The sequence below is a fragment of the Manis javanica genome, chromosome 8, assembly GCF_040802235.1.
Source record: "Manis javanica isolate MJ-LG chromosome 8, MJ_LKY, whole genome shotgun sequence".
In the NCBI taxonomy this organism is placed as follows: Eukaryota; Metazoa; Chordata; class Mammalia; order Pholidota; family Manidae; genus Manis; species Manis javanica.
The window spans coordinates 28789200-28816343 of NC_133163.1; the positions used below are offsets into that span (position 1 = coordinate 28789200).

At 46.1% G+C, this 27144-nt stretch overlaps 1 protein-coding gene across 4 annotated transcripts in view; it reads left to right on the forward strand.

The window, feature by feature from the left end:
• Positions 1-27144, forward strand: part of DPF3 (double PHD fingers 3) — a 251902-nt gene that overhangs the window by 204959 nt on the left and 19799 nt on the right. For all 4 annotated transcript variants that reach the window (XM_036997693.2, XM_036997581.2, XM_036997628.2 and 1 more), the window contains exon 9: positions 26830-26942. In XM_036997693.2, the coding sequence (XP_036853588.1) occupies positions 26830-26942 (113 nt within the window). The remainder of the gene's footprint in view (positions 1-26829; positions 26943-27144) is intronic.

Sequence of the window (27144 nt, forward strand, 5' to 3'; positions counted from 1 at the left end):
TTCATTTTCTTTTGTTGGGTTGGGAAAAGGTTACTCTGAATAAGCTGTCTGTTTCCCTTATGATTTATAACAGGGTCTGCAAACTTTTCCTGTAAAGCCCCAGTTAGCAAATATTTCAGACTTTGCAGGCCAGATGTCTGTTACAACTGTGCACCTTCGGGATTATAGCATGAGGGCAGCCATATATAAGTGAATGGGCATGGCTATAAGCCAATAAAACTTTATTTACAAATATAAATGGCTGGCCAGATTTGGTACTTGGGCCATAGTTTGCTGCTCCCTGATTTAGAAATAGTATTATATTGTTAAATTGAGGGTGGTGGTAGAGGTAATTAAGGCATTTTCTAAACCTCAGGACTAAGGAAAGAGAAGTTCACATCACTAGGTACATTTTGTAATCAGTATATAAGCTATATTGAGGCCTGTATGCAAAAATGTTTCAGAGCCAAGAAATTCCACCAAGATTTTAGAAAGCTATCTAACAGATGTTTAGTTTTGGTGCTGAGTCCAAAATATAATAGTACAATGCTTAACCAAAAGTATCTATAAATAATCCCGCCTGTCTATGTGCTAGCCATACGTAGTAGTGACTCTGAGGCATGATGACCAATGTCATTCATCTTTAGCAACCTAAATATGAAAAATGGCAGTTTAAAGTAGTTGAATTCATGCAAATAGTTCCTATGGGCTAAGTGAAGACAGACAAAGTTCCACTTGCATGAGATAAATGATAAGGAATAGTTAGTGGAGCCCAACTTGGGAGGTGTAGAGTGGTTGCAGTTAAAGCAGTGGTCTCTTTCTGATAACCACTGATTATTCAATGGCCATGGCTCCTGAAATTGTTACTTAGGAGGTGCTGGGGATGTTGCTGAGATGCATTTCTTCCTAAGAACTTGGATGCTTGGGTCATATTCAGAATTGGAACACTTCTGCCAACTCTTTACCTTAAATCCCGAAACAACTGGTAAATAATTTACCTCCTTGGGTGGTGGTGAAGATTCCTGATACTAGAGCTACTACTTAATTAAAACCTTCCTATGAATTGCATATGGGATGATCCTGAAGGGAGGCCTCTGGGCTAGTCATGCTACGTGTCAGCAAGCACACCAAAATTTATTGAAGAGATGCTCTTCAGCCATTGGGAGAGGATACTCTATTTCAGAGGATCACCAGCTTTTTAAATCACAGGGCACCTTTCAGTGGAGCTGACTGCTAAATTTCTCAAGTTACTTCCAAGTTTCCTTTAAAGGGTCAGGGGTTGGGACTGATATACGTCTGCTCCACTTGCTCTAAGCTCCACGCTGTGATCACACCTGAGGTCACCCAGATGTCAGTGTTTAGGCGTAGACTAGAAGGAGAAAGATTCTTCAGATCAAGAGTTAGCAAATCCTGGGTTTTATAGTTTATGTAAATGTGATGTGCGCAGCACAATCCCTTGGTTTTCTGGTTAAGGCATTTAACCAGAGAATAGGAAATGCTTTGTTGAGAGGTGGTAACAGTGGTCATCAGTGGTTGAGCACTGGCCTAACTGATAGGGTGACTGTGCTATTAGTGACCACCTGGCAAGCCATAATCATAGCTGAGATGGTTCTGGAAGTCTTAGTGGAACACTAGCTGAAAGAGTAGTATATTGTTTATTTTTAAGTAAGTATGGTTCCAGGCTGAGTTATATTGGGAATAATGTGCGTGGGCTGGGATATACTTTCTACCTGTTTAACGTCTGATACCACCATGTTCAAATTAGCTGAAAATAACTGGAAAAGGCAAAAAGTACAGAAATAATCAATAGTTAAGGGATTACCAGTAAGTCCTTTTAAAAGAGGGTGAAGGGTCTGGGGTTGTTTAACTTGAAGAGAATTAGGGGTCACTTTTTGTCATTTAGTGCATCAGTGGGGAAAAGACACTGACTAGTTGCTTTTGGTGTCCAGAGAGGACAGGAGAAGCACTTGGGGCTTAGAACAAACTGACAGTTCTTTCAACATAAAGGAATTTTGACTATTGAGGCTGGTATGGAGCTCACTGACAGCCAAACATTTCTCCTGCGTGGAGTTAGGGGTGTGGGCTAAATGACCTCTTAGGGTCCATCTCGCTCTGTAGTGCCTTGAATTGTAGCTGGGTTAACTGAAGGAGTTCATGTCTAACTCCCAACCAGGGAGTGGGGAGGCATGGGGAACATTAGTCTCATGAATGTGTGTTATGGTCATTAACTAAAATTACATTTCTAGGCTTGTTCCTACTCATCCCGAAGCAATGTCTCAGGCCCATGTGGGACTTCAATTGTTTTGGTAGTATGACACACCGACTGGAAAGTGAATGCAGTGACCAGAGACGTTTTCCTGCAGAGAAACACTATGTGGAAAAGGGACAGTGAGAAGCAACTGAAGAGGACAGTAAGGCCACAAGGCCACAAAGGGAATATGGTTCTGCCAAAAACTACCTCCAAGTTCCACGCCAGTTCTTGTCTCAGTGGATTCCACCTTGTCTAGCACCATCTGTGGTGCATGGATTTTGTAATTGCTCATAGGACCTGGATATTATTCTCAGCCTGATTTTGGTGACACAGCCTCACTAATATGCTCGTCTACTTCCTTCTCCCCAACTTAGTAGGAGAAGAAAGGTTTTACTAAAAGACCAAGTTAATTTTCATTTTATATTTATATACATAAGACAAACCTGCTTGGGAAAAGCAGTGATCATGATTCTTCCTCAATAACTAAGAAAAGAACTACTGAATATTTTTGTTCTTGGTTTGCCTTAAGGAAGTAACAAGGATTGTACTGTATTTAGTGTGAGAAGTCAACCTTCCGTGGACCAGACATATAAAGGAGGTTGGGATGGAGATAATTTGTGTAAGAATTGGTGATGAATTGTTAGAATGTACTTTTAGGCTAAAATTTCTGCCTGGCTGAGGTATGGGTTCAAAGATACTGGCAGTTTGTAATCCTGAAAACTTCTTTCATTAAAGTAGGTCATTTTCCCTCTTTAGGTATCAACCTTTCATCCATTATTGAAAAGTAGAGCAGTATGTTTTGGCCATAGACTTTGCATAGTGACTCTCCAGTTATTGGTTAGCTTTATCCTACTGATCAATTAATGAAACATTTATTGAGTGCCTCCATGTTGAAATACTGCACTAGATTTTGCAGGTCATAAACAAGAAACAATGAGAAAGTGAAACTTTGGGGGATACTTTCTGTGTGCTAGTCACCAATAGTCTTACGGTGTTAGCTTGTTAAAGACCAATAGCGGCCTTTCAAGCTATGATTACTATTCCTATTTCACAGAAACGGAAATGGGGGCTCGGGGAGGTTGAGTTGACAAAGGTGGTAGTCCCAGCTGGTAAAGCCTAGCTTTTCCAATCAAGGATTTTCTGGCTCTAAGATTCCACTGTATAAACATATTTTCTGTTTGTGAGGAGAGACGGGTGGGTAGCATATTATTCAAGCCAGGACCACTTATAATTAAATGCCAAGTTGATGTAAAATGAGAGTGCCAGGCAGGCTTAGCAGAGGGGTTATCAGTGCAGACTGGAGCAGTGGGGGAGGTCTCGGTGGAAAGACGAACAGAGTTGGGGTGGGCAAAAGGGAAGCAGTTCACTGGAAGCAGCAGTGGGAGATACCTGAGCAAATCTCAAGAGGCGTGAGCAGCAGGGTAGATTGGAAGCCAGAGCAGAGGTGAGCCTGACTGGAGTTGGGGAGATCCCGGGTTGTGGGGAGAAGGCATACGAATGTGGATGGCGTCCATGGTGGTGGCTGTGACCCACAGCAAAGGGGAAAGGACAGAACAGTAGGAAGGTGCGGGTGTCCTGGGTTCTTGAGCAGGACGAATGTGCTGTTTAGGTTTTTTATGTGAAGGCAGTGGAACCGCACAGATTTGGGTGCATATACTCTTCCTGTTAGCTTCTGACCCTGTTGTAATTGTGGGATCCTGGCCTTTGTGGGGAAAAGAAGTGATCGGGGTTCCTTTTAAATGCCTTGTAACAGAACTCCAGTATATCCCATCTTCTATGTGACATTTGTCCAACTCATGGCATGTTCATCTTGCTTAGTATCAAATGATTCTGTGGCCATTTCCCCCAAGGATTGTCTTGAAGCCAGAGAAATTGCTATTATACTACCTCCTGGTTTGTGATGCATTTGGGGAGGAATATAGGATATCCTGAGAGGCTGGTTGGCCCCAGAGAGCTTTGTATCTGAGAGACCAGTTGAAATTTGTGATCAAAATCTATGCTTGTCCTCCTAGTCAAATTGGAGAAAGGGTTTATTTGAAAAAGTATTCTTTAGACTGGTAAGTCCTGCATGTGGTTAAGGAAAATGGAGGAAAGTAGTCTCAGATTCTGGCCTTTGCCTTTGTTTGGTTGCAGAAGCTCCTTTCAGCACCACTGCCTGGATACCCTGAGCTGGATTGGTGGGCAGGAATCCAGAAGTCCTGAGATAGCAATCTGACTCCTCACTGCCATTTCCATCTCCCACGCTCATCTCGCTTCACTTCATCTTGCTGTCCTCGCTGGTCCCTAAGGCTGAGAGGCATAGGTGTGTGTGAGGAATTTGGGTTGTGAATGGTCGGCACTTCCTGACATGCTTAACAGTAGCCACCACGCTCTCGGGGTCCTAATGGGTTACCGTCCCACTGAGCCGGTGGGCTGAGCACCTTGGCCAAAGCTACCCGGAAGTGGCGGGACCCAGGCCAGACTCCAGATCTTCTTTTTGATATTTATATCGTGCCTTTGCCGTTGCTTGTTACTTGCCTGTAATGTTCAGGGACAATTGTCTTGGCTTTGGCCTGGCTCAACATGGCAGACATGGACTGAAAAGGTTATCTGACAGCACAGAATTGAAACCCGTGATATAATAACCTCCACAGTCCCTCTGAAACAAGGAAGAACAATTGGATGCCAGCCTCTGGATCCACTCCTTTCCCCCAAACCCAAAACATTTACGCAGCTTCTGGGTCTTGTATAGCACTTTCTCACCAAACCCTTCCAAATTCCTTTTTCCTTCATCTGCCTGCAGACTGTAACGTTGCTGTAGATCTGTTACAGCCAGGATTCTGGGCCCAGTGTTCACTGTGTCCTGTGCAATGTGCTGTGTCTGTTTCACGCATCAACTACAGAAATTTCACGCTTGAAATTTCGCTGTGAGCCCCACAGAAAACACCTGGGGCCTTCCTCTAATGGCACCTTAGGTCTACCACAAGCAGCCCTGAGAGTTGGTTTTGCCCTGCAGAGGTTGAGAAGGTCAGCTTTGAAAGAGGTCCCTGCCTGGTGATTGGTTCGGGGAGAGGGATCTTCAGAGGCAGCAACTTGCCCTCCGGGCTTCCTCTCCATTAACTCCAGGAAACTGTCTACAGCTCATTCTCTCCTGCTCTCGTACTTCTGGTCTCTCTGCTGGGCTAATCACAGCTCATTTCTGCTGCATGCCTCATTTGGGGGAAGAGCACTCTAGGGCTCCCAAAATGTGAAGAGGGAAATTAAGGACGGTTGGCCAAGTGAGTGAGCTTGTCGCCTCCGGGGCTGCCACCCTCCTCCCTGGAAGGCCTCTGTGCCTCATTCCTGGGCTCACCTGGAGAGTTTCCCCTTGGGCTTTTCCTTTGGAGCAGGTGTGGCTGGCTTTGTATTCTACTGGAGAGAAGAGAAACCAGGCTCATTGACCTCCAACTGCACATTATCATAGGTTCTCTAACCACATCGCCTCCTTTAACAGTCCTGGGATGTTGGACTCATTTTACAGCGAGTGAACTGAGGTAGAGAAAGGTTAAGTAGTGACCTGCCTGAAACCAGGGAAGTACACAGTTCTGTTTGACTTCAAAGGCTGTGCCTTTTTTTCCCATTTTGAACTTTGCCTGGGAAAGGGGACCCTCTCATATCCTCTCCTTCCTTAAACCAAGAGCTCTGGGCTTCTGTTTGTTCTCTTCCAACCTCCTTTGGAAACCTTACTTTTGCTGTGGTAACAAGAATCTTGCTGGCTCCTGGGATATCCGTCCTGGCTGGGTGTCCTGTTACCCACTGACTGGTCAGCACTGTGAGCTTAGCCAGTATGTTAACGGATCCAGGTTTCCAGCAGGGGAGCAGCTCTGGCTGGCTTTCCTGTGTTGGGTAGCTCCTAGGACCACGGGAGGCTGGGAGCCTGTCAGGAGGGGAGCGGGCAGGGCACTTTTCCTTTCTGGGACTTCTTTGCCTCTCATCACCTCATTTTAAGGTCTCAGGCATCCTTGGTTGACCTGCTTCTCAAGAAATCCAGTCTCCACCTTGTAAATAAGGAATCCAACCTGGTATTACTCATATTATCTTGAAAGGTCCAGGTTGCCATTTTGATGAGAATGTGCCATTAAAAGAATTACCCTTTTCTTCCATACCCATGTCTTCCTGCTTTACCCCCATTGTCCAAACAGAAGAATGTTTCTTACAAGGATGTCTATTCTGTGAAAACCCTTAGAGCTGTCCCTTCTGGAATCTTTTCCCTCCCAGGCAGCTGTGGAAAAGGGAGCTGGGGCCAGAGTGGACCCAGGGGCATTCTGGACCCAGGGTTGTGATGTGCATTCACCCTTCTGAGTCAGCCGGTGAGCACCCAGGGACTCGTGTTCATGGTGCTGGCTGATCAGGAGGAGGAGGAGCCGGCCTGGGAGCAGGACTCCAAGGTTCCAGATGATTTGGGCCGTACTCGGCGGAGCCAGGCCCCAGTGTGGGAGGACCTGGGTTGCTGGGCGAGTGTCCCAGCACTGCTGCCACCTTGGCCCGTGGCTCTGGCAAGTCACTTCACCTTCTGGGCGCTCAGTGTCCTTGTGCATCTAGAGGACTGGGATCAGAGGTCCAGGGTCACTGGTGCTGTCCGAGTTGCCTAATGGACTGAGTGAGGAACCCATTGCAGTGCTGTCCTGCCCAACAAACTGGTTTGCATTTTAACTGACTTTTTGGGAGTCATGCTTTGGAGCCACTTGGGTTGTTTCAGAGGCAGAAGTTTCAGCACTATTACAGGGGTCCGTGGAGGGGAGATGGCCATTCATATCCTCCCTGGCACCCATTGCTGATCATGTCTTGGAGGCAGTTGCCACCTCTGACCTTGTCCACCCACACCTGTGACTCCCAGAACTCCCAGCTCAATCCACCTGTTTCTTGATTGAAGAGGCAGATGGAGAACCGGCTGGGTTTGGGTTAGACCAGGCATCTTCTCTGTGGGTCTGGGGCATCTGCGGGGCGCATGCCTATGGAGAATCACAGTCTCTCCCAGCTCTGGCCTTCCAGAGGTCAAGCTCCATTGTCCCACGGGCTGGGCCTTCCAGATTAGGCTGCATTGGCCTCAAGTGCCCCTGGGCTATGCTGTTGGGTGCCAAGAAGGGGCCTCAAGCTGATCGGAGGAGGAAGAACAGACACACAGGGAGTCACTACCCCAGTCTCAGAGCTCCGTGGGCTGCTCAGGCCTGAGGCTCTGGACTCCCAGTTGAATGCTCTCTTCCTCGCTGGGCCTCCTCCTCCAACCGCCCCTCCGGCCAAACTCTGTTTCTCCCCTTTTGGCTTCAGGGACCCAAAGAACTTCTTTGCCTCTTAAGCCCTCCCAATACCTCACCTTTAGCTCTGAGGGCAGGGTTAGGAGGTGGCCTTGGACTGCCCTGGGATAATTTGGGAGTGCCTTTAGTCCCAGGTCCTAGATTAGCCTTGAGGACTGGGGTGAGCAGTTTTCCCAGCTTCTCCTGCTCCTGCGGAGTCCTCAGGCTCCCCCCAAGGGCAGCCTGGACTGTGGACAGAGGGTGGCTGGTGGTGGAGAGGAAAGCAGGACCTCATGCAGGTAGGCAGCCCTCTGGGGAGCCACCAAGTGGTCACAAGGCCCAGTGCTCCCAGGAGGGCTGCTCACTGGGCCGTCAGCCTCCTGGTGGCAGGAGGAAGGGTCTTACCCCAGGGCCAGCTTCCTGAGGCTGAGTGGTCTGGCCATTACCTGCATGGATGTTGGGCTAAGATGTAGGACTGCATCCTGCCTCTGCCACCCTGTCGTTAGGTCACTGTGACCACATTACTTTACTGCTCTGAGCTTCTGCTTCTGTAAAACAGGGGCAGTCACACCTGGTTACAGGTTGTTTTAGGAATACAGTGAACAAGTACGTTCAAAGTGCCTGCACCTGGGAAGCCCCTCGATATATTGTAGCTGAGTAGTGATAATACTAATACTCTTCCAGGGAAGACCCAGAGAATTGAGTTTCTCCATCTTTTTAGGAATTCACCCAGAATTCTGGTAGTGTCTCCTGAGTAACCAAGGACCACCATCTCTTTTCTGGCCCTTATATTCATTCCTTCTAGCTTCTTTCACCTTTGTCTCCCATCTCTTTGTCTCCTTTGTCCCCTACTGGACTGTCCTTCCCCCAGATCTGTGAATTCTCCCTCTCCTCACTTTGTCTCTCCTTCTGTTCTCACAGTTCCAGAACCTGTGATGACCTCTTTACCCATTCGTGGTCCCAAGTGCACGCTGGCAGCTCTGAAAGCCGGTGCCACCAGCTAGTTTTCTGCTTGCTGTGAGTCCCACCTCCTGCCCCCAGGAAGATATGAGCGCCCCCCCACTGCAGGCTCCCCTCCTGGCCCTGGGGCCCCACACCTGAGATGGGAACTTTCCCACAGTGACCCTTTGCCATCTTGGATCTTTCTCCCTTTCTCTCCCTTGGGTTTCGAGCCACAGTAGCAACGGGACCCATGGCCTGGAACCCAGGGAGAAGTCCCTGCTGGGGATACCAGTTTGGAAGATACAGGTGTACAGATGATACTTAAAGGAAGTGAGTCTAACCAGATGGAATGAAGAGTCTGGAGTAAGAGAAGAGGAGGATCGAGCTCAAGAGACTGAGAGGGGGCAGCCAGGGAGGTGGGAGAGGACAGGGAGGGTGCAGAGGAGAGAGTGAGGAGAGGCACATGGAGAGTGCTAGTTCTTTTAGGACATTGTGCTGAAAGAAGAGCATGAATTGGGCCTTCAGTGGAGGGAGATGTCCAGGCAGGAAGGTCTCTTTGAAAGATGGGAGCTCTTACAGCATATTCATATGCCGGCAGAATGGCTGACTAGAGAGAGGGAAACGCATGATGCTGAAGGGAATGATAACAGGAACAAGGTTCTCCGCGCAGTGTGAGAGGCGGGGGTCCAGGTACACTGGGGACCATTTTGGATGGGACTAGGAGGGTTTGTGCCTGGCATTAGGACAGCAACAAGTATAGGGGCACAGGTGCGGGGGTGGGTAGATGTACACAGAAAAGATGTGATGGTTTTATTCTGATTACTTGTTACCTTTTTTTTTTTCAACTGAATAAGGAGACTGTAAGTAAGGGATGTGAGCTATGGGAGATTTGAGTAGATGGAGAGGCACGGGAGGATGGTTAACCAGGGAAATATGGGGGTACCACCAAGATTTGTGGAATCATTTCAGTGGAGATGGCCAGCACACTGGTGTGTTTTTCTCTGCTTGGTACAGGCACAGAGTAGGTGGAAGGTTGGACTGGAGTTGGGGTGAGTAGGGAAGGAGGGAGAAAGGGGTAAGCAGGTATATGCAGAGGTCTGTGGAAATGGGGTAATGACAGGAAGGTGGTATGTGATGAGTAGCGGAGAGGTCAGTGGGTTGGCGCTTCCTGTGAGATGAAAGAATTGATAGTATCCTCAGTAAGTTAGGGTCAAGCTGGCTATTACTAGCTGTCCCCTTCTGATTTTGGCTCAGGTATATGCCTCTAGACACTAAAATAGAAAATGTCAAAAAACAATGCTTGTTCTGGGGCTGTTTTATTCACTTATCGTTTAGTGAGTGTACTTTAATTAGGTTGCAGATATATTAAATGGTGCATGTTGACACAATGGAAACAATACCTTAGATCTTTCCTTCCCCTCTCCGATCAGTCCCATGAACACTGCGATGGGCATTTGTGTTTGTTTCTGTTGATACAAAGGAAATGTTTTAAGTGCTTCATCGTCTTAAAGTCCTCATCTTGGGGATGGAGTGTACATTGCCCATCTCGAGCTGCTGAGGGAACTAAGTCCCGCTGATGCATGAGTCCCCTTGGTCACTGGCAAACAGAACTGCACCAGGAAGACAGCTTATGCCTGGACACTGGCCAGTATGAATTGATGTCCTTTGCATCCAGCAGTCACAGGACTGTCTGAACCACTTAAGAGTGTGTTGGTAGGAGGCTTTGAGATTGAAAGAAATATAGAATTTCTGGGAATGAGAATAGAGGTTTGTTTCTTGGTACCAAAACAAATCAGAAGAGTGGTAAAACTTTGCTTTTTTTAAAAAAATTGTTTTCCAGTTTAATAAAGCAGTCACACATATCCTCACAATAAAAGGATGAGGTGTGCAGGAAAGGTTTTTGAGCCCTCACTGACCAAGGTGGACTTGAGGTCAGAGTAGCTGGCGAATGTGTCTGCTGTCTCACATGCCTGCGTCACTGCACAGCTTGCGATATGCCGTAGCCTCAGAGAGGGCCTGGGAGGCAGAGGGTCCCCAAGTGTGGCCCAAGGACCCCCTGTCTCAGGATGTGCATGTTTAAGACATCTCACCTTGTGATTCTCACTTACTCCAAAGCTGGAAAGCCACTGGGTCATCAGAATGGCATTTTGGCCTGTGGAACTGGGAAGACCTGCGACTGGTATTTCCTCTCTGAGGTCCTTGTTCTCCAAAGGAGAAGGAATAACTCCCCTCAAAGCAAGGAAGGTTAAAGATAGGGTTGCCTGGCAGGGTGGTGAAGGAAGAGAGCAGACAGTCTACGGGGGGATGGAGAGACTAGGTGAAGTACACACCATGCTTAAGGACCTGAACAAGAGAACCTGATGTAGACCAGCCCATGCAGGGCGTTGTCCACAAGCAACCTAAGCCTGGCCATACCCCTTCCAGCCATGGGGTTCTGCTCCTGACCTTTCAAAGGTGGCACACTGGGAGCACACGTTGGGTGTGGTCAGGCAGTTACTCCAGCCTCTTAGCACTCTGGTTTCCTTGTCTGCACTGGAGAGAGCTGAAAGGTCTTTCCAGAAGTGGGGCTGTTCAGTCTGGTGTTGAAAGATGAATAGAAGTTCCAAAGGCAGGCAAAATGTAGAAGTGGTGTTTTATTGATTCTCTTATTCTTGTATGAATTGACAGATTCACTCATTCGATGAGTCTATTTGGTGGAGAGGGGGTGGGAAATCGTGTTGGAGAACATGAAGACTGAGTGGGATCCCAGAATAGGAGGGAGGGAATTGGAGGCAGTGTATCTCAGTGCTCACTGAGCACATGAGTCACCCAGCTTTCAGGGTGGGTGTTTCTCACTAGATCCCAGCTGATGCTCATCCTGCTGGTCTATGGACCACACTTTATATAGTGGAGTGTAGACGGGTTTGGCTGTGAATGGGAGTTGAGAGAGAGGACAGAGAGCCCTTTGTGTGCAACAGTGTGAAGTACGAGAAGAGCAGGTCTTTTGGTACACAAAGAGGAGGGAGGAATGTGGTGAGTACTTCTCTGTGTGACTGTGGCATGGAGCGTGGTGGTGGTTGGGCCGGTGGTCATCAAAGAAGATGCATCTAAAGGCAGTTGTGACCAGACAGCAAAGAGGCTTGGAACACTAAGGAGCTTACTTCCTGCTGTGGGTGATGAGAGACATAGGAATTACTGAAGGGTGGGCTGGTACTTCATAACTGATGATGTAGGAAAAGTAGTAACCACTATTTTAAAAAATCCCTTTTCAGAGAAGGTCTTCAGATTATTTTCTGTGAAAACAGAAGTATGTGACTGTAGGGATACAGTCTGTTAGTCCAGCCACAGAATAAGGCCACCATTCTGTCTGCTGTCCTAGTTGTTTTGATAGGGCCTCTGACTCACAATAGGGAAACAGGAGTTCAGTGTCTGATTGAAATGTGAAAGGTTTGAATCCCTAATTCTCACATGAGGCTTTGACCTATGAAGCTTAATAGCTTCCGTGCAGAGGTAGCAACTAAGTTTCTTCTTGTATGCAAACTTGTTTGCACACTGGTAATGGCTGCTTGGAGTGCTGTGTTGAGAAGGATCCAGCAGTCTCAGCTGTGAGAACTGGAAGAAAATGTTGAGTTGATTGGTGATGTCTGCCATGAATATGGGAGGGAACAGTGGATATGTGCCACATGTTCAGCTATCTCTGAGGGGAGGTCAGATTTCTGATGATGCATTCCTATTCTAGGTGAGCTAGAGCCATTTTAAAGATTCATGGTGCCTTCATTTCCCAAATTATGGAATGGAGTTGATCACTACTTATCCAGAAGGGCTTTGTGCATCTTCCAACAGTTGTGACGCTCCGTCTTACATTTACAATCTACCAGAAAGGCTATCTTTCTGCATTACTTTGTATTGACGGGTGTTTTTGTACTGAATAAAATGTCTTAGGGCATCATTTCTATTAAATCTGAAGACAGATGCTGGTAACTGGAAATAGCCATTGATTTGCTTTCTCTTGTACTATCTCAACTTTCAAATTTATCCAGAGGGAAAAAATAGAGCCCATGTAAAATCAACTCTCCTAGCTTTCAAAGTACACAACGAGATCAATTCTCATTCATGAATTTGTTGGATAAATATTTGATTGATTGTCAGGAAAAGTCAGATTAATCTAAGATGAGAATGTGGCTGGTGGAAAATGATCTGTGAGTTGACTGAGTAACCAAAGATGCAGGACAAGCACAGAGCTGGTGGTGCCCTTTCGCTGCACTTTGGAAGCAAAAGCTGAGTTAATACAAGGCCAGATGGTGGTGGGGTTTGATATACTTCGTGGAGCCCAAGGGTGTTTCTCCTTTCAGCAGTGGTGTTTCAGCGTGATTTTTGTTTCCTTCTTGTTGAGGGTTTTGAAGGACATCAGGGACCCCAGAGACTCAAGGAGCCTAGGTGAGAAGCTTCCGGGGAAGCTGTTGCCATCATCATCATCCTCATTTTTCATCCTCCTGCCATTACAACTTGGAAAGTGAATTAGTGACTTGAGAGAATTGGGGGGTGAAGAGGGACAAGGATTAAATGAAGGGGTGAACCTTGGTTGGGGCCTCGGGGTGGTCGGGGTATAGATTGTGGGAGTCTTGATTGTGGTACAGTCTGGGAGTGAATAAAGGGGTTCTTGTCTGCCTGCTCTTTTGTTCCTCTTCTAAATAAGGTAAGTAGGGAACATTCCTGTCCTATCTTGAATGACAGTGTAATGCAAATGTCTGGGACTGCTGTGAAATCAGCTTTGGATACCAGATGTCTTCTGTACCCCTCTCAGAGGCTCCACCAGGAGTTTTGGTGATGCGCAGTCCATTCAGGCTTGCTCTAGGGAGGACCTAGATAACCAGTTCCATACTGAACAGTTGGCCCAGCAAAACTGAGTGGAATGGTGATGGGGGAAAGGGAAATAATGCCACCTCCCTACCCCAGTGTCCAGAGAGGAGCTGTGACCAATGAGGTCAGGGAACTGCTGTTGAGATTCTCAGGAGTTGAAGCCCAATAATGCCCCCAGAGGCTGTTGACCTACTTCTAACAGCCTCCTGGGCCCCTTTATATGGGCTGGACTGGCTCACTCTTGGGCTATTCCTCCCCAGGGTTTTCTAGGATTGGTCACTGACAGATGGTGAGGACTTGATGCCCTGCCTCATGTGAGCAAGTCCAGCTTCCTGAGAGATTTCACAAGAGGTTGAGGTCCAAAAATGCCTTAGGGGACAGCTGGTCTACCTTTGTGTGGTACAAATTGAGTAAATTGAGGCACAGAGAAATTCAGTAACCTCCATTAATGTGCCTTAGCAAAATTCTTATGAAAAAGAGGGAAAATTGTTATGTTTAACAGCTTAATGTAGGGAGCTGCACTGAAGTTGGTACGCTACCTTGGGGTTGGCCATCTTGGAACATGATGGCAGGAGAACGGACTGAAGTGCAGTTAAGGACAACATAGATTTATTACCTTATTGTTTCTGAGGGTCAGGAATCTGAGGGTAGTGAAGTGGGAACAGTACTAGAGTGAGAAGACATGGATCCTGGTCCTGGCTACACTACTGGCTGACTGCCTGAGCCATTCTGAGCCTCAGGAAATCAGGCATACTCATATCTGCCCTACCTACCTCACAGGATTATTATGGGGAATGAAAAAAACCAATGAATGGAAAGGTGCTCTCTTGAAAACGTTTTGAGTAATTATCATTGAGATAGCCAAGCATTGGGCCAAAATATTGGCTGCAGGTTGTTGCTCTGCTCATATTGGTTTGTTCAACTTCCAGGAAGTCCCTGACTTCCTATTACAGAGGACTTGTTCCAGGAAAGCTAAGTAGAAAGCTTGTTGAAGGTGAGAGTTAGTTTTAGGAAGGTGGCAGGAGGGTGGAAGAGGGTAAGGGTGAGATGGGGAGTAGAAGGCAGGCCAGAGGCCAAAGCCGGCAGCTTCTCTGGTGGGAAGGGTCCCCTCTGCCTCACCCTGTGCAAACAGGTTGGGCCCAGGAAGCGCGGATGCACTCTTGTTGCTCTGTGGGGTTTCGCACCTAGTCATTTCCTTATTTAGTTGTCCCCACACTATTGTTTAAATTACCTTAGTTCCCACTATTAGCTCTTTGAAATAGGGTTCATTTGGAAAGTAACAGCCCTCTATGGAGGTGAGACAAAAATCCTAAACCCCACTTTCTCCTTCATTGTTCAGCCCAGTGCCAGGATCTGCCTAAGTAGGAGTCCTGTCAAATGTTTTCTAGAGCCTTCCCACCAGATCCCTTACTGTTCTTCCTTCAACACTGTATTAGTTATCTATTGCTGTGCAACAAGATAACCCCAAACTCAGCAGTTAAGGACAACATAGATTTATTACCTTATTGTTTCTGAGGGTCAGGAATCTGGGAATGGCTTAGCTGGGTAGTTTTGGTGCATGTTCTCTTAGGAGGTGGTCATCAAGACGTTGGGTGGGGCTGTAGTCATCTCCAGGCCTGACTTGGGTTGAGAGAGTCACTTCCAGTCTCACTCACATGTGTTGATAGGCCTTACTTCATCTTGGGCCATTGGACTGAGGGATTCAGTTCTTTGCTGGCAAGAGGCCCCTCTCAGCTACTTGCCATGTGGGCCTTTCCAAAGGGCAGCTCATAACACAGCAGTTGATTTCTTCCAGAACAAGTGAAAAGAGAGAGAGAAAGAGAAATCATAAGTGATTTTGGCCTGGCGCCTCAGCATCCCTGGGCCTGTGGCATGCTGATCCGGCCAGCCGTGCAGAGCCCCGCAGGAGGAAACCGGGCCTGCTACGCCTCGAGCTGTTGACAGTGGTGACTGGGGGGCTTTCCCTTGGAGTTGGGGAGAGTTTGAATGTGGACAGTGAACAGTCACCCTTCTACATAATAATAAACATAGACACCTGTAAAAAAAAAAAAAAAGTGATTTTGGTCTCTGAGTGCCTTTTGGTCTCAGAGACCACAACAACTTTGTCTCCAAAGTTGCATGTCATTACTTCCCCTTTACTGTATTTGTTAAAACAAGTCATTAAGTCCAGCTCACATTCAACCATTGCGGATTAGCCTCCACCTCTTGAAAAGAGGAGGATGAAAGAATCTGTGGGCATTTCTAGACAGCACCACAGCCACCAGCTTTGCTGCCTGGCGGTCGTCCCCCTCCTGCCTTGCCGTTCTGTCAGTTTCCCAGTGCATCCCTCCTGGATCTGGGTGCCCCTAGAGAGTATGCAGGGCGACCTGATTAGACTCTGGAGCTGTGGCAGGAGCCTCCACCAGGACCTGCTCCAGCCTTGCAGGCAGGGCTCTGACACCTGGGACTGGAGAGCTCCAATTCAAGTCAGAAGGAGAGAACTGGTTCCCAGAGACTTGGTGCATCTCCTGGGGCAAGGATGGAAACTGATGCTGGTAGGGCTTAGCTTTGGCCATGGAACTTACATCAAAAAGTGACCCCTTCTATCAATGATTGGAATCAGATAAAGACAGTATTCCTAAGACTATTTTATGTGATGTTTCTAAGCTTGAGCTTGATGGGCAAAACCTGTGGAAGGAAAAGCATGTTGTGAGATAATCTGCTTGTGAAGTCTTCCTTTTACAACACCGAAAGCATCCAGTCATCCAGGGAGTCCTGGGGGCTCGCTCTTCCCGGAGACGCCTTTATTCAGCTGTAAGCACCAGTGGCCTGCAGGGTGACACATTATCTTCAGTTCTTACTTGATGGTGGTGGCCGTCCTTCGTTTTTCCCTGGATGCAATGAAGGGCTCTTTCCAAGTTCTCCTTCTCCTTTTGTGACCACCTTTTGCCTCTGCCTTTCTCACTGAATTATTTTCTTGGTGCCTTTTAATGCTTTCAGTTCCAAAGGTTATCCTTCTCCCTCCCTCCAGCAAGGCCTTTTTTATTTTTCACTCTGTGGTCTCTCCCTGAGCATCTCACCAAGTGCCAAGGCTTCATCAACCACCCACACCTGGTAATTTCTAAATCTGTATCTTTGGTCTGGGCGTCCTCTCTCCTGGATAGAGATCCATACTTTCTTACTGACTCCTTGACATCTCCACTGAATGTTTCATCTGTACAACAAATGCCATGTGCCAAAACTGAATCTGTTATTACTTTCTGCAAGCCCCTTCATCTCAGCCAACAGTTTTATCGTTTACTCTGTGGTCCAACCTAGGAATCTTGGTGTTATTTTCAACTCCTCCCTCTTGTCCACACCCATGTCCAGGCAGGCATCATGTCTTGCTGACCAGTTCTACCTCTCAATTGTTTCCTATGTTTATCCCCACTCTTACCAGGTTGGTCTTGGAATAGCGCCCCCACTTGAACTTAAACTCCACAAAGGTATTTGTCTGTGTTACTCATTGCCTAGTGCCTCACTTAAGTGCTCAATACAGTCATCAAATAGATGGATGTTGTACCTGGTCATTCTTCCCCAGACATCACTGTATCCACCCTCTGCCATACCACCAGAGTCATCTCTCTAAAGCATGAGTACAAGCAAGTCAAATTCTCTGCTTTAAAAACCCTGAGGATTCTTCACTGTTTGCAGAGTCAAATTCAGATCTTCATGACTGTAAAGGGGGCCCTTGACAATCTTTCTCCTTACCTTTCTAACATCCTCTTCTGTCATTTTCCTATTCCCTGTTTTCTTTGTGCTATTCTGCTTTGCCTGAGTGGACCATGCAACCAAATAAATTTCCTGCTATTCCCTCTCCCTTTAATACTCTTTCCTCTTTTTTCACTTTGAAAACTCCTGTTCATCCTTCAAGGCCGAGTTCAAATGCTGCTTCCTTTCAGTGGCCTTCTGAGGCCCCTCACTGTTAATTGCTTCTTCATCTGTAAGCACTTTATTCATTCCTCTATTATAACACTTATTACATTGTAGTATAGTTATTTAAAAATATATAACCTATAATAGTTCTGTTGTTGTTTAACAAATTACTCTAAAATGTAAAAGTGTAAAACAATAAACATGTATTATCTCATAGTTTCTGTGAGTTGGGAATCCAGGTGTGGTCTAGCTAAGTGCCTCTGGATCAAGATCTCTCATGAAGTTGCCATCAAGTTGTAATTCAGGGCTGTGTTCTCATCTGAAGGCTTGAGTGGGATAGGATCCATTTCCAAGCTGATTTAGATGGCTTTTGGCAGGATTCCTTACCTCCCAGGATGTTAGACTGAGGCCTTCCTTCATTTGTTGCCATATGGGCCACTCCTCAGGGTATCTCATAGCACAGCAACTGGCTTCCCTTAGTACAAGTACACAAGAAAACATAAGGGAGAGTACTGAGGATGAAAGCTACAGTCTTTTTATAATTTAATATTAGGAGTGACATTCCCATCACTTCTGTCATATTCTGCTTGGTAGAGGTGAATCAGTAAGTCCAACCTACACTCAAGGGGAGAGAATTACACAAGCTTATGAACACCAGAAGATGGGGATCACTGGTGGGCATCTTAGAGGCTGCCTGTCCCATCTCCTAAACCTGAGATCCTCAAGGCAGTATCCACATCTCACTCATCTTTGAAACTTCAACACTTAGTACAGGTCCTGGCAGTTAGTAGGTACTCTGTGGATTTGGTCAAAGTAAATTATTTTTCTTAAGAACCTAATCACAATCAAGTAAACCACAAAGTCAGAAATCCCCTCAAAATTAGACTAAAAGGGATTTAAAAAATAAAATGTGAAACAAAGTGTCCAAGTGTAATGTCTGTCTTTTACTTCTAGGCACTTCTATGATTGCATCCGAATCTCACATAGGAAAGGAAAGAAAAGCAATAAACTAAATTTTCTTCTGACTTGGTATAACTCTGAAATATTTTGAAAGAAAAAAATAGGACCATCTCAAAGGTCCTCAAACAACTCAAGAACTTAGCCACTGATGAATCATCTAAGTCATGGAAGATCAGCAGTTGGAGGATCCCAGGCAATCAAGTGTTGACTAATCAATGCTTTTTTCTATCAGCTACCCATCAGTTACACCATAAAACCCCTCATGACAGAAGGAAGCACAGGGATAACAGGGTCTCCAATCTGAGCAACATTTCTTTTTTAGGCTCACTTTTCTAAAGGAAACTCAAAAGCCTGTATTCAGGAACCCTAGCTGGATGTTTTGGATGTCCTGAGAGGCCTGAAGTGAACAGCCAGTGTCAGGGATTCATGGCTGATATTGATGTTGGGCTCTGGACAGTGATTCGGGCTGGCCTCCACACACTGCTTTGGGCCAACCCTCACTTTGGCAGATGGTAGCCTACAATGTGTAATGCCAACTACACATTTAAAAGGTGGGTCAACCTGCATGGCTCTTGTTGGTGACCCTCTTCTCCTCCCTTGCCTGGCAATATGTGCCCGTTGTCACACAACCAGCTCAATACAGATCTAATATGCGTGTGGATGGAGCCTTACCTGTGGTCTCCGTCTGCCTTGTTGTCACTGACAACCCATCTGTACAGGCCCAACTCACTGCATGGGGTGGGTGGCGTGGTTGATGAGAAGTGCTTTAAGTTTCTAGATTTCTTTTGCATTTGTCTTGGGATTGTACTGGGACTGGGCTAGTCCAGTGGAAAAGTTGACACCAATTCTAGCAGTGCTAACTGCTTATTTCAGTTTCCTTCTTAGTTTTTTTTTTACTTTGAGTTTTAGCTGGCAAACTTTAGAAAGCTTGTTTATCTCACCAACCACATGGGCAATTTGGAATCAATAGCATCTCTAAAAATACTGCTGTGGATGGCGTGGCCAGAGCCATAATTTCATGGATAGCAGATTCCTATCCTTTCATTTAATATATAGGAAAACTAATGCCCAGAGAAGCAAAGTGACTTGTCCAAGAGACTCAGATATGGCAGTGTATCTCAAACTGTGGTACTTGCTCCATGAGGGCAGACTTTGGTTTTTCTGTCTAGGAGAGCACCTGCCACATTTATTTATTCAACAAATAATATTGAAAAGAATAAGTAAATGAACAAATTATCCTTGGTCCTCAGCTACAGTGACTAATTAGGGGTTCTGGAATCATTTCTGTGGTTCTTGACATCTTCCTAGTGCTGTGCCTTTGCCCCAACCTGGGCTAGTCAAGTCAGTTCTACAAATCCAGGTCGAGGCTGTCCCATGACATGATTTCACTTGAAAAGGATCACCCACAGTGCTCTCAGGTTTATAGATGAGACTCTTATCTTGGACCATTACTTGACCATGAAAACTTTGAGTATTTCTAGGGCCATTTGGGATGGTACCATGAGCCCTTAGCTGTTTAGCACATTAAAAGTGACCCTAATGGTCTTGCATGAATATACTTTAGATGGTTCTTGATAATAATGATCAGTATGATAATCTCATGGTTTGCCTCCACTTGGTGACTGGGTGCCCTACAGTTTGACAGCTTTTAGGGAGGATGAGCAGACCTCTAAGACAAGCTGCACTTACTGAGCAGTAAAGTGTTTTGCTCAAGCAAAACATAGCTATGGTTCACACCGTCATTTAATTTTCATGTGGTTTTGTTTGTTTGGTCTTTATACTTTCTGCTGTATTTGTCTTCTTTGTCCTCTTTGAAGTACATTAAAAATGATGAGGAATAAAAGGGAGCCATGCAGGTGTCTCTGGAGTGCCACTGTGGCTACTGATTTGCAGATATCTATCTTAGCATTCCAGCAGTAACACCTGGGACAGATGAGCGGTAAGCCTGCAGATCATGGCAGGAGGTGTACAAAGCAGGGCTTGAAAAATAATCTGTGTGCAGAAGCAGTGCCTGCCTAACATACTTGTCATAATATATGTGTAGAGAGGTTGAATTCTGGATTGCTCAGACTTCATTCATCCTTTTACAGATAGTGACTCAGAGCCTCATTCCTTCCACCTGATAAGCTGGGTCTCAAAGTGGAGGTGGGTATAAAGAGGAAGAGAAAGAGAGGAAAGGAGTGGGGGAGGGAGAGCGAAAGAGGCAAAGACAGACAGAGACAGAGGAGGGGAGAGAAGAAATGAGAATGAATGGATCTGATTGAATGAGATGGCTTCCCAAAGCGAGCTAGTAATATTTTTCTCCTCAAATTACTCTTTAGCATGGGTGATTCAGATTCAATTGCACTTTGCATAAATTCTTTAGCTAAAGCTTCTTAATATGTCTTTGTAGTATGTAAATATTAGAAATTTTATGTGTGTGTGATTATAGAGAACTGTTAGAAATTTGAACCAAATTATTTCCTAATGAATGTCCATGGAGAAGTATTTTTGGTGCTATTTCAGATTGGGTTTGATCCTATGTATTTTATATAATTTCTGTAAACCAGGTGTCAGACCAAGGAGCTCATCTGAGTTTTGCACTTACTTGCCTAAGAACCATGGGAGTCTAGGCTCTTCTTTTATGAGAAATTAGTTTTCATTGATAAATAAGGTAATAAAATATAATTAGATGCTTGTAATTTCACAATGAATAAATAATAGACTATGCTAGTTCTGTAGTTATTTGTAATTGTTTTATTTATGTTTTCAGCATGTACCTAGCAAGATAATATTTTTTCCTCCCCCCTGGAGCTTTAATGTAATCAGTGATGTGACTTAGCCTAGTCCAAATTAAATATTGGCAATAATGAAATAAAAAACTCTTTTAATAAGGACCGTAATGTAAGAGACACATGTCATAGCAGTTTGCATATTTTTTTTTGCCCAGGGTTTGTTGAAAATGAATTGTGTTTCTCGAACAGTGCTGAATATCTATAGAGTGACACTGATTGGTTAATAAATTCCACGTTAACTGAAGTCACAATTATAATATGAACTTAATCACCAAGGTATATTCAGATGTTTCTATCCCTGAAAGGTTGGAAATAGCCATGTGTAGGGGTAGTTGTGTATGAGCATGTGTGGAAGCAAGCAGCTATGAATATGAAACTAGTGCTGGTTTTGCCTGGATGCTTATATGTGTGCCTCATCACTCAAATACCACAAAATCCTGTTTGCTGTCCCTGGAACATTCTCAGCATCTATGCACACGGGTTCTGAAGAGACATGAGATGTATCCTTCGAGTAGTCTCTGCTTTCAGATGCCTGCCTTCTCTTTGTCACTGAGCTCAGTGGACTGCAGTGTCATTCACACCAGCCTCAGGGACAGTCTTTTCTGAGAAGCTTCTCATGCTCTGCTGGTCTCCCCTTTCTTCCCTTCTGCTGATACAGCACCCTGAAGCCAAATTCCTATTGTCAGTCCAGAAGCTAGGTCTCCCATACATGGTGGCCATGGCTACATTTCCTGTTTCAGTTTTTAGGGAGGACTGAGGTCAGTTTTGGAAGGAGTTGGAACTAGGTTAAGAATGCCTCTTCACACCAGGTCACAACAGGACCAGTTAAATAAATGGGCAGAAGACTTACCGAACCTTCCAAATAGAACAAATTTGTAGGAACACTCAGGAAGGACTTGGTTTTTAATGATCTGACTGGGATGAATCATGCACACTACACCGCTTTCTAAATTCACTTTGTTAATTGGACTCTTATAAATGTCCTGTTGAATCATCTCACCCAGGAGGGCCTGGGAAGGGTTGTTTCCTTTTGACTCCACTGGGTTATTTAAATAGCAATATAGGTATTCTTTGCTCTAAGAAAACTAGAGATATGTAAAATCTAAATTTCCAGCAAGTATAGTAGAGAATGATGGTCAACTTTACAAAAGAGATAAAGACAGGAAGCTTTACCATAAGGAAATTGCTTTACAGAAATTTGCCTCTGTTTTCCTACCACCCTTGAATTGGAAGGACTATCTCTAATTTAGGAATTCCAAGGATTTTAGGAATTAGTTTTGGGCAAAAATAAGGAGTTCTGGCATAAAACTTAGAAATGGGCTTCTAGCAATTTCCTGAGGCCCTTTTCCTTTTGTTCAACAGTATGCATTATTGCAGTCATTTCTGTGGTAGGTGAGAAGTCTTATTCTTAACAGTTTTTATCTGGCTAATGACTACTCCAGTATTTGGAGGTAGGCAACAGACAGCTGACCTGTTATGGTGGCACAGACAGGAGTGTTCATTCTGGGCACAATTTTTTGCACCTGCTAATGGCCACATGGGCGATCTCATTTTTTGTGCCTCACCTTCCCCAGATGAGAAGTTACATTGCCTTCTTTCCTCTTACACTTCAGTGATGTCTGAGGTGGAGCCGAAGGAGCTCTGCAGCCAGTGCTGAGGCTAATCTTAGTCCTGCATTTCATGGGGGAAGGAAGCTGTGCCCCCTTCCTTAGGGATTGTAGGTCTTTGCAGGGGGAGGCTGATGACTTTCTCAAGACAGGGACACAGAGAAAGCCCATGGGATTTTTTTTCAGAGACTTCCAACTGGAATTTCCCAAATCCACTTGTTACTGTTCCCTGGTCGAAAGCCATCTCCCAGCTTGCCCTCTGAGCTCGGCACAGAGGACTAAGAGAACTTGAACTTAGAACTGGCTCTCCCTAAATGTTTGTGGAGTGTTGTTGGCTCCCGGGTGCCCACATCTCAGCCACCATCCCCACCCACGGAGGCAGCTCCAGACACACATTTGGTTTCCGAGTGCCATGCCACACTCTGGAATGTGCTGACCATGCTTCCTAGGGAAGATGACACTCTTGAAGGGTGTTATTATTAGTAGAGCAGCTTTTGCTCTCATCTGTCAACACTCCCTCACTCGGGGTCTTTACTGAGCAATGACAGACTTAAGAACCTATGGCAGTCAGCACAGCTGCCCACCTCTCCTTGAAATCTTCTGGCTGCTGTGACTCCTTACTTGTCGGGTTTGCCTCTTAACCTGTCCAGCCAGTCTACTCAGTTTCTTCTCTTGTTTCTTTTCATCTTTCTTCAAAGCGCAGTCCTAGATCTTTCTCTCTCTTCTCTAATCTTTCCCCCTTTTTCCAAATTAATCAATTCTCATAGTTTAAATATCCCCCTTTTAGGCAAAAACTCCTATATTTATATGTCTAGTCTATACTTCTGTTTTTGGCTTTAAACCCATACATTTGATTACCCACTTGGCATTTCGACAAGGAGTCTCCCAAATTCGACATGCTCAAAACAGAGTGGATGGTCCTCCACCTCCATTTGGTCTCCCTATGCTTTGTATAGTCTTCCTAGTCTGAGCAAGTTCCACTGCAACCCACCTAGTTTCTAGGTCAGAAACTTGAGAATATGTCTCGTCATCTCTCTTTCCCACACTCCCAGCACTCAAACAACAGTCAAGTCCTATAAACTATATCTTTAACATTTTTGAAACCTCTTATCTTGTCTTTTTCCTGGTAGTTGCCTTAGTCTCCTAACTAGTTTCCTGGCAACAATTTTTGTATCTCTACATTCCTCTACCCACCAACAAATTCTTTGCTTAGCACCTTCTTCCTTCCTTCCTTCCTTCCTTCCTTCCTTCCTTCCTTCCTTCCTTCCTTCCTTCCTTCCTTCCTTCCTTCCTTCCTTCCTTCCTTCCTACTTCTTTTTTGATGATTTAAATTTTGATTTGTGTTGCCCTTATTTAAAAAGCTCATTGTAACTTTTCATTTTGAATAATTATAGCTTCATAGAAAATTACACAATATATTACAGGGAGGTCCCTTGTACTCTTCACCCAGTTTCCCCCACTGGTCACTGCTTACCTAACTAGAATACACTATCAAAACCAGGCAATTGACATCAATGCAATTGATGGGATGCATGCAACTGCTCACACCATGCTTTGGAATGTGCAAACTCATTTGGTCTAACTCTTAAGTTTAATAAATGAGGAATTTAAAAAATGACACTTTCTGGTACAATTTCAAACATATACAAAGGTAGAGAAAATAATGGAAATGATATAGGCCACACCACTTTAACACATATTTTATTGGTTTTATATGCATACACACACATGTGCTTAGGTGTAGTCTTATCATGTATGTGACCACCACCATGATTAAGGTACAGACTGCTTCATCACCCCAGAGACCCCTCATGCTCAAGAATGCTCCTTTAAAACACAACATGATCCTGTCACTGCCTTGTTTGAAACCCTTTAATGGTGTTATAGCCCCAGATCCTTCAGTGAGGGCTGCATGTGCCCATGTACTCTGGCTCCAGCTACCTCCCAGCTGTTCCTTGCCCTTCTCCTGGTGTCTGTGAAGCCTCTGCTCACTGGCCTTTCCCTCTGCTGCGGAGCCTCCACATGTGCTCTTGTCGCCCCTCGGAACCGTCTCCCTTACCCACCCAGCTCACTCCTCATCTGCCGGGTATCAGCTTCAAGATCGTTCTCAGGGAGGGTCTCCTTGATATCTCTGACTGGCTTAGGTGCTCCTGTGGTTTGATTTGGTTCTCCTGTGCCAATTATGATTTTTGTTTACGGCACCTATCACACGATTATAAGTAAATCAATAGGCATGTAGTTTATTGATTTGAGTTCTCTTGGACTGGAGGAGTATAGGGTGTCTGGCTCCCCACTGTATCTTTTCTGTTTAATACAATGGCTAACCTAGCTGTTCTCAATAAATGCCTGTTAAGTTTATGAACAATTACTGTAAGCTGGCTGCTTGTGGCCTAAGGCCACAGAACTGGGCAAAGTCAGCTTGCCTATATAGGTATCTGCTCCATGAACTCATCTTTGATCTTCCCAAGGACACCCTGTCTTAATAATATGAGTATCTATGGCCCGTATCACTCAGAATCTCAAACTGGTGCTTTCTCTTTTACTCCCATCCCTTTATTCTCTCTGAGAGATTGGAATATGGAACAACGCTGACCAGTGTTCTTCTTACACAGATGCTTTCAAGAATGCCAGCTGGGTGTCCATCCAGGCTTTTCATGGAAGACTTCTTTCTCTTTGGGGTCACTGTCGTGGTGACTGCTTTGAGAGGGTTATTAGTTAAGAGCTGTGGGAGTCTGTAAGTTGGGTGGCACCTAAGAAGTCCTTGAAAAGCTTTTGGTTGGCTCTTTCCTTAATGCTTCCACCTGCTATTTGCTAAGTGTCTCCCACTCCCTCACCCCAGCCCCAAGTCATTTCCATCCCCTCACTCTCTCAGGGATAGCTCAGTGTGACTTAGATTTGTGGAGCCTCAAATTTGAAGGATCCTTATGTTGACTGAATAGACAGGATTTCCCCAAGTGACTGTGGTATAACCAGTACTCTGAATATTTGGGAGGGAGCAAATAGGGCTTTCTACTGGGATGTGGTTTGGCCAAGGGGTGGTGGTACCTGTGGAGTTCTGACCAACAGTAGAGGGCCCTAGGTTGGTAGAAATAACCTCGATTGACAGCCCCCACCCCCACCCCCACCATCACCCCCTGCCCCACTGCCCCACCATTTATAGTATCCTTCCTTAGCAGCACATGACCCCTCACATGCCATAGGCAGCACAAGGCACCATCTGCCGGGGGTGGCAGAGTTGGAGCCCTGGGGAAGGGTGGACCCCAGCAGTAGGCAAAGCTGTCAGTTCTTCTGTGAGAGTCAGTAAGGGCTCTGCCCTGAGTGCTCTGGGCAGATTCCTGTCTGGTTCACAGCACTGGGAAACCTGGGAACATCATCCAAGCTTCCCTTCCCTGCCAAATAGAAGGTCAAGGGTCTCCATGTTCTGGGGCTCATAGCTGCCCTCTTACTGCTGGCTTCTCTCTCTTGGGTGAGCTGGGGCTGAGAACAGAGTCTGGCTGTGCAGGCCAGGCCTTGGGTGTTGGTCCCCTGGGGCGGTGTGCTCTAAGGCCACAGCTTAATGCACCTTCCCTGATCTTGCTAGCTTGGCTAACGTTGTACGTGGGATGGAAGAAAGAGTTAGGACCAGCTCCCTGTCCATTTAGGGTAGACCTGACCATTGTGGGTCCTTTGCTAGGCTGCACTTCCTGGCCTGCCCTGCCAGGCCACTTCCCCTTACAGTTCCTGTTCTTGTGCAGGGCGTGGACCTCTGCCGGTCCCCCAAGCCTGGGCATGGGCACTTAAGTACCGCTGTGGTGCCTAACACTGTCCCTGAGCTCTGTCCCTGGGGACCTCACACACACTCTCCCTCCGACCTCCTCCCCTGTGCTTTGAGGCAGTGTAAACAACTCTGCACTTCAGAAGGCCCAGCTCCAAGCAGTCCTTGGGTGTCACTCCTGCCACAGTCAGTGCTGGGGCTTGGGAGGCCATGCTGGTAACCCACGTGGTGCCGTCTTGCTCTGTGCGGGCTGCCGTTTCCTCTCTGTTCCTCTCTGATCACCGCTTTCTCTCCTCATCAGTTGGTTTCAGCTCTGGACAAGGGGACTTGGATGGCATCTCTCCCCAGGAAAAGAGCTAGTGTTCATTTTCCTCTTTGGAGCTCAATCTGATGGATGGTGTTGAAGAGTGGGGGTTGGGGAGGGGGCGGCAGCCCATACAGGTCCCTAATTTGTTTTCCAGCCTGTGCTACTCTGCCCTCCCTCCAGTGTGGGCATACATGTGTCTTTGGTTAGTGGTGTTGAGGGAGGACATGTCAGACCCTCTGACCCTAATGCTACCATTCCTGCTTCCTCTAGGTCACCCAACCTGCCTGCAGTTCACCCTGAACATGACTGAAGCCGTCAAGACCTACAAGTGGCAGTGCATAGAGTGCAAATCCTGCATCCTTTGTGGGACCTCAGAGAATGATGTGAGTTTGGGGCTTCCTTCATAGGAGGCAGACATCCAAGGAGCTGGGAGTCCTTTGAAGGGTGGAAAGGAAGGCAGGACTCTTGTCACTGGACTACTGGGGACAGTGTCAGTCAGGACCTCCCGCTTGCCCTTTGCCCCCAGAATCCATGGGACCTTTGTCCAACAGGGACCTGTGTCAGTGGAGAGAGGTGCGTGAGGGG